At 50.5% G+C, this 17,373-nt stretch overlaps 1 protein-coding gene across 1 annotated transcript in view; it reads right to left on the bottom strand.

The window, feature by feature from the left end:
* TNS3 (tensin 3) overlaps positions 1-17,373 on the bottom strand; it is a 188,087-nt gene that overhangs the window by 39,507 nt on the left and 131,207 nt on the right. The window contains exons 19-21 of the mRNA XM_065884480.1: positions 15,105-15,268; positions 13,994-14,120; positions 13,822-13,905 (exon numbers count right to left, since the gene is read on the bottom strand). Of these exons, the coding sequence (XP_065740552.1) occupies positions 13,822-13,905; positions 13,994-14,120; positions 15,105-15,268 (375 nt within the window). The remainder of the gene's footprint in view (positions 1-13,821; positions 13,906-13,993; positions 14,121-15,104; positions 15,269-17,373) is intronic.

Raw genomic sequence — 17,373 nt, 5'->3', positions numbered from 1 at the left:
ACGTAGCCTGTTTCACCTGGCTGGTAGCTTAGTCCACCAACAGGCTGTCGGTGGGTCTAAACACATTCTATCCCTTTCTTCCCTCTTCTCTGCTCATGTTCTTCCCTCTCTCTGAAAGGCCAGCCCCACCATCCAGCAATCTGGTGGACTCGTATATATTCTTCAAAGCCCGTTTCAAATGATCCCACATTTTTATAAGAATTGGGACACTATCCCCCTCATTCAGGTAAGTCCACGCTCTGTCCCTCGTGACCTGAGATCTGACAGTAATAAGTCAGTATAGCAGAGTAGAGAGGCTCTGTCCCGTGTGTGGCTTTTGAGGCCGAAGCTCCAGGCAGTAGATACGTGCATTACTAGGTTTACACCCACCAAGCGCAGCAGGGAGTGGGCACTCACCCCTTGCCTCTCCTGCCTTTCGGGCTGGGCACCGTCCCACTCATCTGTTAAATCCTGATGCTTATGTCACATACCCTAAAGTCTTCCCTTAAAGAGAAGTCCCCACATCCCTCCCGGGAGGCCCCTTTCCTGCTCACGGGCTGGCACTGGCACTGCCTTCAGCACACCACGATGGGATCAGGTGCCTGCAAGCAGACTTCCAGAACACGCTCCAACCACACTGTGCGGAGTCACACCCGCCCCGCCCTGGTGTGACCCTCTGACACACTCATCAACCCGGTGAAAGTTGACCGGTACATGCCTCTCAGCAGGAGAGACAGGCATGCCTGGGACCTTCAGGCCACCTCTCTAAGTTACAGGCCAAGAAGATCCCAAGGACCCTCTGCCCCAGAGGTCTGAGCAGGGCACATCCTCCAGCTTGTTTATGTGCCAGCAGGGCAGTGGCTTCTGCACAGGATCTGTAGGAAATGCCTGACCACAGCCCAGGGCAGGCTCAGCCAGCGGATGGACAGGCCTCTCCCGTGGCCCACCGCTCCCTGAACAGAGAGGAAGGCGGCCGTCTGGCAGCCAGGCCCAGGAAGGACAGTGACGCAGCGGCGCTCCCCAGGGTGGGTCCTTCCCTCGGTGCCAGTGGACTCTGTGGGCCTGGTAAGTCTGGGGCAGCCCATGGCCGGGTGGAGGGGAAGAATGCCGCCTCTGTGCTGCAGTATCTGTGACCAGGACAACGCTGGTGGGGATTTACAGACACTTCACAACCTCCTGGAGATCTGTCTGCCCCTTTTCCTTCTCTCTTTAGCTCAGCTGGAGCAACAGGGGAAAAGATTTCGTGCTTGTGCCGCAAGTGGCAGCAATTCTGAGGAAAAGTCACATTCGGAAAACTCTTCCCCTAAGACTATCCTGCCCCTACCTAGCACCTAGGATCTGGGTCAGCGGGAGGTGGGTACCCATGGGTGCTCACACCTGCAAGGTCACCCACATACCCCTAGTGGAATCACGGATCAAGTGCAGACACAGACTGTCCATTGTCGGCAATGCCAACCCCCCCCCTGCACACGTCGTGCCGGCCACCGAGCCATCGACCCCTGCTGCCGTCCTCCACACTCCTAGAAGCCGTGTGCCTGCTTCCCTTTAAGTAAAAGGCGTCTCTCTCCTACTCACTCACTTATTTACTCACTTATGAGAAAACAGCACAAACTTTCACCTCGAACCTTATCTATGTTAGATGCCGGGGCGTACTGATGAGTGAAACACAGACAGACAATAGTTTGGAAGCTACAGAGGGAGAGGGACGTAACCCCAATCCAGGCCCCCGTTTCCTGCAGGCTGGGTCCTTACGGAGCCCACCCCACTGGGAGGCACATCCCAGGGCGGGTGAGGGCCGGCGGGCTGTCCCAGGGACGGCCTGGGACCCGCTCCACCGTGGCAGGCGGGGCCGGACGGCCCTCCGACACACTGCACAGTCAGGGCCGCATCACGGGAGGTGACCGCGGAACCGTGAAACACTGCTGGGGAGGGAAGGGGCGGAGAGCAACTATGGGGCAGGAGGGCGAGGCCTGGGCTGCCATGAGAGGAGCGAGGTGGCAGGGCAGAGAGAGAGGCGACGCGAGTTCCTCTTCCGGGGGAAGCCTCAGAAAGCCTTAGCCATCTGGGATGTGAGAGGGAGGGCAGAGAACCGTGAGGTGAGCCACGGACGCCAAAGTGATGGCTAAAGCACCTGGAAGGGCACGGGGAGGCCAGCAGGATCCCTCTCGACAGCCCCCTCTTGTGCCTCCAGAGGGGCGTGTGCCGTCCAAAGGCACCAGCTGGTCAGTGTCTTCCAGCCCCCCAGCCCCTGACGGGCCTGCCGGCCTGAAACGTCCTTACGGGGGACTGTGTTGTCACCTCTCAGCACTCCGTCCCGCCCAGCGTGCACTCAATGACACGGAATCCAGGGCCGCTGCTCCCCCAACAATGGGGTATCTGCAGGGTCTCCCTTAGGACTTGGTACGTGACACAGCAAAGGAAGCTCAGAAGCCTTACGAGGAAGCTGCTTCTGAGAAAGGGGGCCATGCAGACAAACTGTGTGCTTCTCCCGTGTACACAGGAGGGCAGGGCGGGGACCACCGAGAGGAGATTCCCAGGGACCTGCACGTCTTCAGCACAGGCTCTGCCCTAGTAAAAGAGGACGAGGAGGGATCTTAGAAAGACCCCGAATGACCAGTACATCAGACAGGGATCCTCAGGGCCACTCTGACACCCTCCTGCTGCTTTCCCAGGCATTACCTGCCCACCAACACCCAGGGAGGCACTGCTCTGGGCTTCTTAAGGTCCAATTCAATGGCCTGCTTTTGCAGAGAAGAAATTAAAGACAAACCCAAAAGGCCATCCCCCAGGACCTCAGTTATACACTGACTTCACAGCAGCCCAACGTCACACTCCTCCAGGAAATCTAACTATAACATCACACGGTCCGTCTATCCCAGTGCGTGACCCACGGAGACCTGAGGACACACAACATTCACCCCAAGATGCCCAGCAAGTGCATGCCGGGCCCTGGAGCCTAGGAAAGGTTTTCCTTTTCGTCAAACTATGGAACTCTCATATTCCCCTGGCTTTCTCTACACAGGCACATATGTAAGTGCACGGCACGCGGTACAGCTCAAAAAGCAATGAGTTCCTCAGTCCGAGCATAACTGTGAATATATACATCCAAGGTGCATCCGAGTGCTATGCGATATGTATATGCAAAAACATACCAGCCCATGACAGGATTTCAACCAAACACAAAGCTTCTTTACCTCATCACGGTGGTTTGGCCGGTGCCCCTCTCTGTCAAGGAGGCACCCTAATCTGGGGGTACCAGGTTCCAAAGGCACTGAGCCAGGTGGACCACAGACAGTAACAAAGGGTGAGAGGCAGATGGCAGATTTAAACCTTCCCCCTTCTCAGGTCTCCTAATCCAAAATCTTCTCAAGTGTATCCAACAGAATGTGGAGTTTTCACCGGGACTGCCAGCCTGAGGTGACAAGAGTCACACATTCATTTACCTCACACCATGCTAGGAATCCACGCAGGGCAGGGGAGCGCGCCTTTGTAAGGAAAGGAAGAACTGCAAGCGGCATGGGGTGAATGCTTCCAGTAAGAAAACACCTCAACTGCTACGGACCAAGGCTGCACGTGCATTTCCTTTCAAGTCGTTCCCAGTTCTCAGAGGCGTCCTAACCCCGTTCAGAGGGAAGGTGAAAACACACCGGGCCCGAGTGGTGGCTGGGTCTGCAGGCATGCAGCCCACTCCAGGGCCGAGACCAACCCACGTCTCCAACCCCGGGGCAGAGCACAACTTTGATAGACAACGAGGCTTTGGAAACGCTTTAATGACAAAGTGCGTTTGGCATTTCAAAACTATGTTGCAAGACAAGTTTCTGGTACATTCTCACGTACGTTATCACATACAAATCAATGTACATTTGGTACATTATCATATATATGTAAGCTGAAATCTACCTTCATTTCTAAGAGATGACACCATGCACAGTACTGCTATTATTATTTTGGCTTAAGTTTAAAAAATGTCTTAAGAGGTCTGCAACTTGTGCAAGAGGTGTATAATGGCGACTGTGGGCCCACATGTGTCTGTCACCAAGTCTCGGGCCTGGTCCCAGGTCACTGACCTGCGGGGCTCAGAATCAGGACAGCAGCAAAAACCCCACTGGAAGCACATCAGAATAACTTTTACATGCTGAGATTCGAGAACAGTCCACCAGAAGGGGGATGAAGCGAGCTGATAAATAAATTTAGAGGGACTTCCCTAGTGGCGCAGTGGTTAAGAATCCGCCTGCCAATGCAGGGGACACGGGTTCGAGCCCTGGTCTGGGAAGATCCCACACGTGGCAGAGAAACTAAGCCCGTGCACCACAACTGCCGAGCCTGCACTCTAGAGCCCGCGAGCCACAACTCCTGAGCCCACAGGCCACAACTACTGAAGCCTGCACGCCCAGAGCCCGTGCTCCACAACAAGAGAAGCCACCGCACTGAGAAGCCCAGGCACCACAACGAAGACCCAATGCAGCCAAAAATAAAAATAAAAAATTTAGAGAAACAAAGACGCCTTTAAACTCTGAGCACGCAAACAAAAGATGGCATTCAACGTGGCTGGGAAATCATCGGCTCACGTGGGGACACTTCCAAGCCGGCCTGTTTGGTGGATGAGGTGTCAGCACAGAATGCCAACATCTTGTATGTTTTGAGCTTCATTCCACTCGAGAGAATGAGTGCTCTCATCTCTGCAGACTACTGCTCACTGCACATGCACAGGCCAGCTATGCACACTGAGCTCCAGCAGCCCAACACTGATGTTTATTTTTCAATATATTTTGAAGCTGTCAACCTTCCTGTTTTCCATTTTCTAAATCTGGGGCAGCAATGGGGGTAGTAGCAATAGTTGCTAACCATGGCAGTCACACGGGGTCACATTCACCAGCAGGCACCTTTTGCACAAATCGGAGTGCAAAGTGTATCCCATGTGTATACAGATGTGGATATTCCTATACGTAGTTATATACACATATGTACCTAAATATAAACATGTTATAAATACATATATAATGTATGAGCTTTTTAGGTTCTGCAAAATTCAAAGTCATCAGGGACGTCTATAAATGTCACACACGTTCACATTCAGTACATGCTTTTATTCCTATTATAAACACTCTCATTAAGTTTGTAAAATTTCAAAAGAAAACTGAGCTGGGTCCAGGAAGAAAGGGGAGGTCTGGTAGAAACATTTTACAATGTGTCAAGCTTTGAAGAAGGACAACTTTTTTTTTTTAAACAAAAATAAAGCATTGCCTCAAAGTAACCTCTCTCTTTCTCTCTCTCCCCCTCTCCCCCTCTCTCTCAACAAGACTTTCCTGGATATCCCTTTTCTTCCTCCCTCTGGCGAAACATCACCCATTTCTACCCTTTGAATCCAACTCCAAGAGGTTGCGACAGCACTAAGCAAACCCTGCACCCCTCAGGCCAGGGCCTCCTTCCTGCCAGTTCAGAGTAGCCCTGGGTCAGAGGTCGTCCTCCACCTTCAGTCCCTGCCCACAGCCCCAGGCAGGGCCCTGAAAACACCAGCCTTTCTCTCCAGAACTAGAAGCTGCAAAATGTATAAAGGCCTTTTCTTTCAGTAAACTAACATTAACAGTTAATGGTGCTCATTGAAGCCAGAAGTCCCCAAATGTTCCCTAAATCCCACTTGTAAAACCGTCAGGGCAAGACAATGTTCTGGAACTAAATAAAGATGACGGTCCCCCACGCAATGAACCGTTCACGTCAAATCGTTCACTTTATGTTACGTGAATTTTTCACGTCAAATCGGTCACTTTATGTTACGTGAGTTTTACCTCAACTAAAAAAAAAAAATCTCTTATGGATTAGTTGGAAGCTGAGATATAGCAGAAACAAATTTTTAATGAAACCTTTCTTCATATTTTTTTCCCATTTATTTTGAAAAGATCGTCAAGACTCCTTAGCCTTTCAGCTACGAATGACAGAGTAATTTATGTCTTGAACTTCACAATTTTCTCTCTTTTGCCTTCATGAGGATTGAGATTAAATAACCCCTTTACTTAAACTCTTACTAATATTTTTGTTTTCAAGAAACACATTTCCTGCTGAGGCTCTAAAATGTTCTGCGCCCAATTCAATGTTGGGGGTGGTTCCCCACACCAACAAGCAATGCTCCGACACCAGCCGGGGCTCCTACAATTCAACTCAACTCTACCTGGAGACAGCGTCAGAGCCCACAGGCTAAGGGCTCCGTCCCACAGGACTGCCCTCCCTTCAGACCAACCGGCTATATAGATCAGAGGTGGTCACGATCCCTTCCTCAGCTTCCAATAATTTGCTAGAGTGGCTCAGAGAACTCAGAGAAACATTTTACTCACTAGATCAACAGTTTATTCTAAGAGGCTATAACTCAGAAACAGCCAGACGGAAGAGATGCACGGGGCAAGGCATGGGGAAGGGCGTGGAGCTTTCATGCTCTCTCCAGGCATCCCACTCTCCCCAAATCTCCACATGGTCACCAGCTGGGAAGCTGCCTGAACCCTGTCCTTTTGGGTTTTTCTGGAGGCTTCATTACATAGGCAGGATCAACTAAATCATTGGCCGCTGGCGACTGATTCAACTTCCAGCCCCACTCCCCTCCCTGGAGGTCAGGGGGGTGGGACTGAGAGTTCCAACCCTCTAATCACAAGGTTGGTTCCCCTGGCAACCTGCCCTCCATCCTTTCCCAAAGTCACGTCATCAACATGACAAACATCGTTATGCTCTAATCACTTAAGAAATTCCAAAGGCTTTAGGAGCTTGGTGCCAGAAACAAGGAAAACCAAATATATATTTCTTTTTACAAATAAGAGTATCACAGACTCACACCTGGCATTTCTAAGGATGGTGGCCCCGGAGACATGTGTTTCCTGGGGTGTATGTAGGCTGTGTCAGCGATGCACTGAACATACAGTCCCGAGGGCGGCCATTCCAGGCTCCTCCTTGAGGGTCCCAGGTGGGTAGAACCTGCTCGTCTTTCCCCATGGAGCTCACGGTCTTTCCCCATGGAGCTCACGGTCCAGCCCCCGGTGCCAGCTGTCCTCCCAGCACCTACCGCCGCCCTGCCATCTCCCATTACCTGTCCCCAGTCCTTCAAGTTACGCCCTCCTCTTCTAATTACAACACACTGCTAGGAGAACTCAGCAGTATGCGAATTCATATTTAAGTATTCATTATTTGAGTAAACATTTAAATATCCCTCACTCTCCTGGGGCAGGTACCGTAATTTAAAAGAGGAGCCTGCCAGGCCCAGGCCCAAGGCATCAGGAGCACATGCTGGGGAAGGGCAGGCTACTCTTGGCTCTGGTCCACCCATCACCAACCTCAGCTTGCTTTTTGTTTACTTTGCTTGTTTACTGCAGAGGTGAGGGGTTGGTATGAGGCGCCTGTGGCAGGGACGAGCCAGGCAGGCTCCCGGGACCCCTGGCACTGGAGTCTGGGGGCTTAAACTAAGTGCCACAGGACCTGGAGGGACACAGAACAGAATGTGTGCTACCCAGAGCAGAGGGCAAGAGCTGCAGGCAAAGGTGCACTGCCAGGTTCCAGGGGATAACATGGGCCTCTCCTGAGACAAACTCTCCCTACCTGACCAAACCGGAGATAGGGTCCTGGAGCCTCGATCTTGGCCTTTGATGTCTGTCCTCGGAGGGCCCAGCCTGTAGCAAGGATTCTGCCAAGTCATCCCCGCTGCCTGCTCTCTGATCAAGTTCCTCAACTCCTCCTTGATGTCTAAGCCCTCTGCCTGTCCTCAGCAAGATCCTGTTGGGCCAGTTTGGCAAGAATGTCCCTTCCTTGATGTTCCTTAGTAACTTTTCATCCCCTGACCCTGTCACCGCTCTTTGGCTGTATTTGCTGCATTAGGATTTGAGCTCAGCTCCTTCCCCTGCTACGACAGTACCAAATAAAATCGGTCCCTACCACCTTTCACTGGTGCCCTGCTCTGTTTCTCCCCGACATTTGTCTGCTGGTTTTCTGGGAAATAACCCGACACATCTGGGTTTACACTGACTAAGCTGGTACCTAGTTCGGTTTGATGTAATGAGACACACAGAGGAATTTTATGTAGTTAGTGTGGTACTAACTACATACCATCTAAAAGAAGCCAGAACACAGCCGCCATCGTAATATTAATAGTAACAAAATCAGAAATAGTTACAGAGGCCCAAATCCACTCTGCTAGGGTCAGCTGAGCACACCACCTGCATCTCCCACAAATCCAACCCACCTCCTCCCACCATTTCTGAAACCGTTTTGATGCTCTACCCCACCGCCTACTCCGACCGCTGCTGTGCATACAGCAGCCAGATCAATGCGTGAAAACAGAAGTCTGAGCAGTTGTCTCCCCGTCTCAAGACATACCCCATCTTCTGTGGCTGCAGAGAACAGCTGTGGCCGGGCCTCCTCTCACCCCTCCACTGCCCTCCAGAGCCCCGTCTCCATCCTGTCCTGGTCCGCAGTACCCTCTGCCACAAGGCCCGCCCCTGCTGTATCTCCATCCCAAACGCCCCCCTCCATTCACCTAGTTAGCTCCTACTTACCCTACTCGCCCGTCAAACCCTCAGACCTCCTCACCAGGTAAACAACCAATACAAATTGGCAGAGTGCCATCGTCCTGTCCTGGGCTCTTCCCTGTCGTGGGATCACTGGGCCCGTCCCTGCTGTACCTACTGCATTTCCAGGAGGGCAGGCCTGGGTCTCTGGGCTCACACCAACCCAGCAGAGCACTGCGGAACAGAAGTGCTCAATAATAAACACAGGCAGACTGCACCCAGGTCCACTCCGCACCAAGTATTCCTTCATTTTATACTTTCACTTTTCATCATAGAAAATTCCAAAAAATATGAAAGGAGACAGAGTAGTATGATGAACCTCTGTGAAGACGTCACCAGCTTCAACTACTGTCAACTCACAGCCAATAAATACTGTTTCAACCACAGCCACACCATTTCCCCCAGTGGGATTTAAATTAAACTTCTAATGTTGAGATCACGGTACAGTCACACGGAGATCCCCTATACTCTTTATCCAGTTCCCCCCGATGGTAATATCTTACTAAGGTGTAGCAGGATGGTGATATTCATACAGTCAAGATAGAGAACATTCCCACCCCACAAGGACCCCTCCACTCCCCCTCCACCTTTACCCCCTCCAAACTCCTAGGAAACACTAAAACGTTCTCCATTTCTATATTTTTGCCATTTAAAGGATATTATGTTAAGTGGAACCATACAGGATGTAAACTCTGGGGAATGGCTTTACTCTGAAGATTCACCCAGGTGTGGCACCACCGCTGCATCAACATTCTGGTTCCTTTTCATGGCTGAGCTGTGTTCCATGGTGTGGATGGACTGCAGTCTATTTATCCACCTGCTGAAGGACACCCAGGTTGTTTCCAGTTTGGGGCCATTGAGAATAAAGCTGCTATAAACATTTCTGTTCAGGTTTTTGTGTGAGTGGAAGTCTATTTCTTTGGGACAAAAACCCAGGAGTGCAACTGCTGAGTCACATGGTGGTTGCATGTTTAGTGTCTTTAAGAAACTACCAAACTCTTTCCCAGAGAGGCTGCGCCACTGTCCGTTCCCACCGGAAGTAAATGAGAGTTCCAGTTTCTCCACATCCTCACCAGCATTTGATGCTGTCCCTATTTTTATTTTGAACCTTTCTGACAAGTCTGTAGTGATGTCTCACTGTGGCTTTAATTTGCATTTCACTGAAGGCTAAGGATGCTGAACATCTTGTCATGTGATTACTTCCCACCTGTACCTCCTCTTGGGTGAAACGTCGCTTCGTCTCTTTTGCCCATTTTCTAACTGGATTGTTTGTTTCTTTACTCCTGAGTATTCACAGCGCAAATATTTACTCCCAGTCTGTAGCTTGTCTTTTTATCCTCTTAACATGTTCTTTCCATAGCAAAAATGTTCAGTTTTAATGAAGTCTAATTTATCAATTTTTCCTTTTATGGATCATGCTTTTGGTGCTAATCTAAGAGCCTTTGCCCAGCCTGGACCCCAAAGATTTTCTCCTATTTTCTTGGTAAAAGTTTTATAGTTTTCCATTTTCCATTTAAGTTTTTGATCCATTATACATTAATTTTTGTATAAGATGTGAGACTTTGGTTAATGTTCTTTTTTCTTTTTTTTTTTTTTTTTTCGCCTGTGGGTGCCCACTTGCTCCAGCATTATTTGTTGAAAAGGCTATCTTTCCTTTATTGACTTGTTTTGGCACCTTTTTCAAAAAAAATCAATTGGGCATATTTGTATGAGTCTATTTTGGGGTTTTCTATTGGTTTCTGTGTCTATCCCTCCACCAACACCACACAGTCTTAGTTACCGTAGCTATATAATAAATCTGGAAATTAGGCAAATCCATTCTTCCCACTTTATTCTTTTTCAAAATTGTCTTAGCTACTCAAGTTCCTTTGCCTTTCCATATAAATTTTAGAATTATCTTGTCTATATCTACAAAGAAACCTTGTCAGGAATTTGATAGGAATTGTGTTAAAACTATGCATCAGTTTGGGAATAAATGACATCTGTACCAGGTTGAGTTTTCCAACCCATGAACATGTCTCTCCATTTATTTAGATATTCTTTTATTTCTTTCATCAACAACACTGTGTAGTTTTCAGCATATGTCTTGTACCTGTTTTGTTAGCTTTATACTTTAGTATTTCACTTCTGATCTGTTATAAATGACACTGTATTTTTATTTTTTTATTAACTTTTTTTCTTTGATGGGGACTATTTTTAAAGTCTTTATTGATGCTTCTGTTTTTATGTTTTTGTTGTTTGGCCGCGAGGCATGTGGGATCTTAGCTCCCTGACCAAGGATCGAAACTGCACCCCCTGCACTGGGAGGCGAAGTCTTATTAACCACTGGACCACCAGGGAAGTCCCGACACCTGTATTTTAAATTCAGGTCTCTACATGTTTGTTGCTAACGTATAGAAATATAATTGATTTTTGAGTACTTATCTTAATATCCAACAACCTTGCTGAATTCACTTATTTGTTCCGGGAGGCTTTTTAGGAGATTCCTTAGAATTTTCAACATAGACAATCATGACATCTGCCAAAAGGGACAGTTTTATTTCTTCCCTTCCAGTCTGGTATCTTTTATTTCCCTCTCTTGCATAGTGCCCCTGGAGAACTTCCAGCGTTATGTGGAGTAACAGCGGTGTTAGCTGTAGGGTTTTTGTAGATGCTACGTTCTATTTTGCTGGGCTTTTTAGTCATTAATGGGCGTGAATTTTGTCAAATTCTTCTTTTGCACCTATTGATAGCATGTGATTTTTCTTCTTTCTCCGGATAATACAGTGGATTGCACTGATGGATTTTCAAATATTGAATCAGTCATGCATCCCTGGAATAAGTCCCACTTGGCCACGGTGTATACTTCTTTTTATATGTTACTGAATTCTACTTGGTTAAGCAGATTCGTGTCTATGTTCATAAGGGATAATTAGTCTATAGTTATCTTTTTTGCTGTTGCCTTTGTCTGGTTTTAGTATCAGGGCAACATTACCTTCAAATAATGAATTGGAACGTGTTCCCTCCTCATCTATTTGTTGAAAGGGATTGTGTAGAATTAGTGTTAATTCTTCATTAAATATTTGGTAGAATTCCCCAGTGAAACCATCTGAGCCTGGAGGTTTCTTTTTGGGGAGTTTTAATAAATTACCAATTCAATTGCCTTAATAGTTACAGGGTATTCAAACGGTCTGTTTCACGTTGTTTACAATTTGTACTTATCATTAAACACTACATAAGTTGTCTGTAATATTCCCTTATTGTCCTTTTGGCTTCTACAGGGTCTTCAGCAATAGCCCTGTTTCATTCTGATATTAGCATATGTGTCTTCCCTCTCTTTTGCCAGTCTTTCTAGAGGTTTGTCAAATTCATTGATCTTTACAAAGAATCACCTCTTCGGTTTATTTTCTGTTTCCCTGTTTATAATTGCACTGCTTTCTGCTTATATTTTTAGAAGAGGGGTGAATGTAGCCCCTAAGTGTGAGCCACCACCATCACTGTGTGTCAGGGGTCAGCCACCACCCACCCCTCGACTGTGCACAGCACAGGGGGCCCCCAGCCAGTGCTGTGTGTGTGTCTCTGAGCTCTCCCTGGGCTAACGTCCTCAGGGACTGCCGAAATGAAAACATGGAAGACTCGGAAGGTGTTCTTAAGATTAAACGGCTCCAATTTCACATGTTTGTTTTTTGTATCTGAAATCAAAGCCCTACTTCTTCCATGCGGACATCTGCACACCAAAGTTCCTTAGACACACTGGCTGCACAGAAGCCTAATCCACACTGGATGTGCAGGGCCGCACGGTCACACATGGACATGCTGGCCCATGCAGTCCACCTCTGTCCCAGGGCCTGATGCTCCAGGCCAGGACGGTCGCCCCGCGTCGCACGCAGGGCACGCCGAGCTCATTCAGCCCCCAGGCCCTTCTCGAGTTCGGGAAGGGCTTGTGACGCTCCACACAATGGCCCTAGCGGCCCACGTTCGGAGCTGTTAGTGAGTCTGAAGGTTTTCTCTGGTACCTTCTTTCCTCAAGCTTATCATCCACCCTCTACTGCTGTCACCAGCATGTTTCCAGTGAACCTGGTCTTAGAGTGGTGGGATCTGACTGAACTCCATGTCAGAGGGCTGGGCTCTAGCTGGAATCCACTAAATACGTTCAAATTAGCCATTAATCGAGGTCGGCTCAGGGAGGAGGGGGCTGTGTGGAAATGGAGGCATGTCCCTCTGCTTCTATCTAAATTATTAAAACATAGAAGAACAGACACACGGCTTCACGTGTGTGAGTCCGTGCACCACACACACAGGAACACAGGCACTTCTCGTGCTGTGCTCCTACATGTACAAACAAATGCACCAACACAGCGCACGTTTCTTCTTACCCTTCATTTCAGGTATGCCTGCTAAGAAAGATGTGAACGTTTAATTCTATGCTAAAAGCAAGCATCTTTTGGAAGAAAAATGGCCCTTCTCTTAAATGACACATGGATCTCGTTTTCTCCGGAAAAAGAAGGAAAATGGAGCTAGCTGTCATCACTACAACCTCCCCTGCGTAAGAGGTGGGATTTAAACACAATGTCTGCTTCCCCCCCCCAAAAGTGCATCCAATGAGCAGAAGTGGGAACCCGCATTCAGCTTCCCCAGGGCAGAAAAGCAGCCGCATAAGGAATCCACAATTACAGAGAAGAGCGATTTGAAACCGGGGCCAGGCCCGTCCTGGACTCTTAAGGCAGGTGGGGAATGTCCATACCAGGAAGGGGTGCTGAGGAACCCACCACCGCTGCATTAACTCCCTCCCCGGGGCCAGTGCACAGACAAATTCGACCCCGCAAGTACGGCACGTGCCCAGGGAGGAAGCAGACCCGTCCAGAAGCGGCCACTCACTGGGGAGATCCAGGATGGCGGCCAAGAACGTAAGGGGCCAGGACAGGTCTGTGTGAGCGGGCAGCGGGCGAGGGCAGCCGTGCCACTCAGAGCGGGGAGCTCGCTGCTCTCTGTGGCCCCCACTTCCTCTGAAAAGGGGGGGTCGGGTGTTCCAGTTTCTTCTTTCAACTCCAAGTAATGCCACAGGGAGTTGAAAAGCACCGATGTTGAGCTGCTGAAGGCACCATGACCCTCCGCATCAACGCTTGTGAGTGCCCAGCGAGCAGAAGAAAACAGAAGCACACCTGCAGGACGCCAGGCAGAGATTCAACACCACTGCTAACCCCAGCAGGCTGCACCGCAGTGTCCCTGCACCTTCCCCAGCCAGAGTTGAGATGTGACACACGTGGAAATATTTCTGCGTGAGAGGACATCCAGAGCAGAGGAAAGGAGGTGGGTTTCTTACCAGGAGCTCCTTTGTACAGACCGCTGGGGCTGCCCATCTGCGGCCCGGATGGGCTGAACGGAGGATAATGTGGGCTCCTTGTCACTGGAAAGAGAAAGCAGAGTGACGAGCTGTTCCCCTCTGCTCCCTCAAGGGGTGGGATTGCACGCTACGAGCTCTGCTTCTTTCTTACCATACGGCGTTTCTGGAGACACAGGAAATGCTGGTGTGGGAGAGATGGACTCACTGCCACTGCTGGTTGGAGAGAAGATCCTGCCGTCGATCACACCCAGGTCTGGGGGATACGTGGTGATCACCGCCTGAAACCGGCAGGGGGCGTTGGTTAGCTGAAGGCCACTTCCAGACAGCTGGGGGCCCCTGGCACCCACGGAGCCAACCCTCGTCTGAGACTGGGGACAGGAGGCTGCCATGGAAAACTGGAAGAAGCTTCAATAACAGTCAAGGTGGAGGGAAGTGTCTTGTGGTCAACATTACACAGCTCATAAGTGGAGTTAGCAGAGAGTCCATGCAGCAGACGGAAAGTGAGCGTTAAGTGAAAAAGGCAGGTGAAAGAACCGCCACCTGTAGTGTGCCCAGAGATACGCAAAATACCCGAAGAATTAAAAACACAGGCACAGAAAAGAGGCTGGCAGGACACAGCCCACATATTAACACTGGTTCTGTGTGTGTGTGTGTTAAGACTACTGGTGACTTTCTTTTCTCGTCTATTCTAGGTTCCGACTTTTCTACCATGAGAGTCGATGAAACCCTCATTTCAAAGGGTTCATCGTTTGGGGGTTTGCCAACCCGTCTTACTTCAATTCTGAATAAAAGCCTTAAGTACGCCTCCCCAAAGGTGCTCTGTAGATCTCCCCACGGAGCACACATCCACGCGGACCCGCTTTCTTCCTCCCTCCCGGGGACGCCGGGAGGCCTTGGGTCGGGGACTTGGGGTCCTTTGCGATGACTTCTGTTTGCCCTTTGCTGCCGCCGTCCAGCCATGGAGCCCCGAGACCTCTACCCACACGACCCACCTGCATGCTGGACCCCTCATCCCCATTCTACAGATCAGAACACAGAGGCTCAGATGACCGCAGTGAGTGAGGTGCATGCCCGCACGGCTCTCTCGGGAGAGCGGGGATCCCACCCAGGATCCCGGCTGGTGCACAGCTGGGCTCTCCCCAACACCACCTGCCTTCAGGGAGGAACGTCGTGTGTGAGACAGGGGCGAAGGCGGGTGGGGAACTGAACTGGTGATTTGGGACGGGGCTCAGGCCAGGCTCTGGGTGGCGGGGTGCGTATACCTCCTTGGCGTTGTCTGAAGAGAGAAAAGGCGCCAGGCTTGGGGCCTGTTCCGCACTGGTAGTCTTGCCCCAGCCGCATGTGGAGAAGGCTGGCTGCTCCCCAGCATTGCTGTCATACTGCTCGAGGCTCAGCTTCCGGAATCTTCCGCCCAGCGGCTCGTCACCTGTTAGGAGAGAGACACGTGGGCCGCAGGTGTTTTCATCATGGAGGAGAGCACTGACCCTCAGTTAAAACTGACTTTAAAACTTCTCAGAGGCATTCTTTATTTTATTTTTTCCAGTTCCAGAACATTTTCATCACCCAAGATGAAACCCCATCCATGCCCATTACGGGGAGCGTTCACTCCCCATTCCCGACCCCCAGCTCCTGGCAACCACTAATTTACTTTCCGCCTCTACAGATTTGCCTATTCCAGACACTTCATGTACATGGAATCACACGCTCCACGTCCTTTGCTGTCTGACGTCTTTCACCCAGCATGACCCCTCGAGGCTCATCCTGTTACTGTGTGAACTGGCCATTGTCCATGTTCCTGGCTGTTTCTCCCAGCGTCAGCTCCACCAGGGAATCGCGCCTGGCCGGTTCCCCAGGGCCCGGCACACAGGAGGTGCTCAGGAAGCATAAGGGACAGAGAAAGGCTGGGACCCAGGATCGAGGCTTTTTTCCCCTGGCTAAGCGAGCAAGACAGATTCTTGGTGGTGGTCAAGCTTCAAAGAACCCAGGGTGGGCCCCCTGATGGCCACAGGCCCTGGGACTTAGTCTGAGACCTCTGCCCGCATAATCCGTCTTCCCCTTCTCAGGGCATCTGCGGTCAACTTTGGGGTCACAGTGCCTGCACCTTGCCTTATGACCACCAAGGAGGTAACAACCACTCAGACCAGAGACACAGAAATCTTTCCTTGAGTCACAAACATAAATACATATCCATTTGCCTACACAAACGGTCACCTTCTTGATACGTTGTCCTGCATCTTTAAAAAAAATTGTATCCGTTCTTTGTGACCTCTATGAATCACCTATTTGTTTATGCTCAATCCCAGTATACAGGTATAGTGATATCAGAATTGTTAACCTGTACACCTTTTATTTCCAAGTGTCAGAGATACTTTGTATTTCATAGCTGGTCCACACTGGCTGCTCAGGGGAGCCACGTGGACGTGCAACCGAGGGGCATCCTCAGACTCACGGGGCAGGGAGGAAGCAGCCCCAGCGAGCCGGCCTACTCCCTCCGGAACCGGCTTCTGGGCAGGACCAGGCACTAGGACGGCACCCAGGGCTCTGGGATACGACCAGGCTGGGTGTGACCTACAGCATGCCAGAGCTGTGTGAGAGCCCTGTCTGCCCGCGCCCCGTCAGGGCCAGAGTGGCCCGAAGGCCACACCACCTGCAGAGCTTCAGGGCTGAGTGAGGACCCTGCACGTGACACCCTGACGCTTAACAGCGAGGAATCCTGGGGGGAAAAAAGCTTAATTCAAGCACCAACAGTCGGCATTCACTGTCCCACTGTCCAGTGCAAGAAATGTCACAGATCCTCAGTCCTGCTCCAACCAACTAAGACTCACTTTATGGGGGATGGGGGAGGGGCCGGGGGCTGCAATCGATCTGTGGACTCTCACGACTGGTGGTTTGGGAAACCTGCTGCAGGCTGTTAGGATGGCAATGTTTCTATCGATGATATCCTCTGAAAATTCAGACGTGTTAAGGGTTTCCCCTACAGTTCAGATTTAAGTAATGTAATCCCTACAACTGTGACGGTCACGATGACACTGCATTTAAAGGTGGGGTTTAAATTACCAATGGCTCATCTGGAGAGACTCTGCCCACGGCTGTGAACACGCTGTCACGTGAGCACCCCGGCAAACGTCGTGCCCCTCCCTCAGCAGGACCTTTCAGAAGCTGCGTGGAATTCAAAGGCTACTGCGTGAAGGGAGCTCTGTCCACAGAGGGAGAACACTCAACAGCTGTGTCCAGTGAGGAGAGGAGTGCGACTCCTTCGCGGGCGCCCCTCCCACAAACCCTCCAGCTTCCCGAGGGTCCCTTCCTCGGACAGATGCCAGCTGGGCACGGCCCTCCGTGTCACACGGGAGGACATCTGCTGGGTGCCATTCAGCTGGTGACCCAGCGGGCGAGATCTAAACCCGGTCTCCGAGTGGCCGGCCTCTCCCAGAAGAATCCTTCCACCCCTCCTGACATCCTTCCTCCGTTTCCAACAGCTGCCCGCTAAGACCCGGCCTGGAGGGGCGAGGGGAGAGGGCATTAGGATTCGGG

This window comes from Phocoena phocoena, chromosome 9 (assembly GCF_963924675.1).
Source record: "Phocoena phocoena chromosome 9, mPhoPho1.1, whole genome shotgun sequence".
Taxonomy (NCBI): domain Eukaryota; kingdom Metazoa; phylum Chordata; class Mammalia; order Artiodactyla; family Phocoenidae; genus Phocoena; species Phocoena phocoena.
This window is presented reverse-complemented; position numbering and strand designations above follow the sequence as displayed.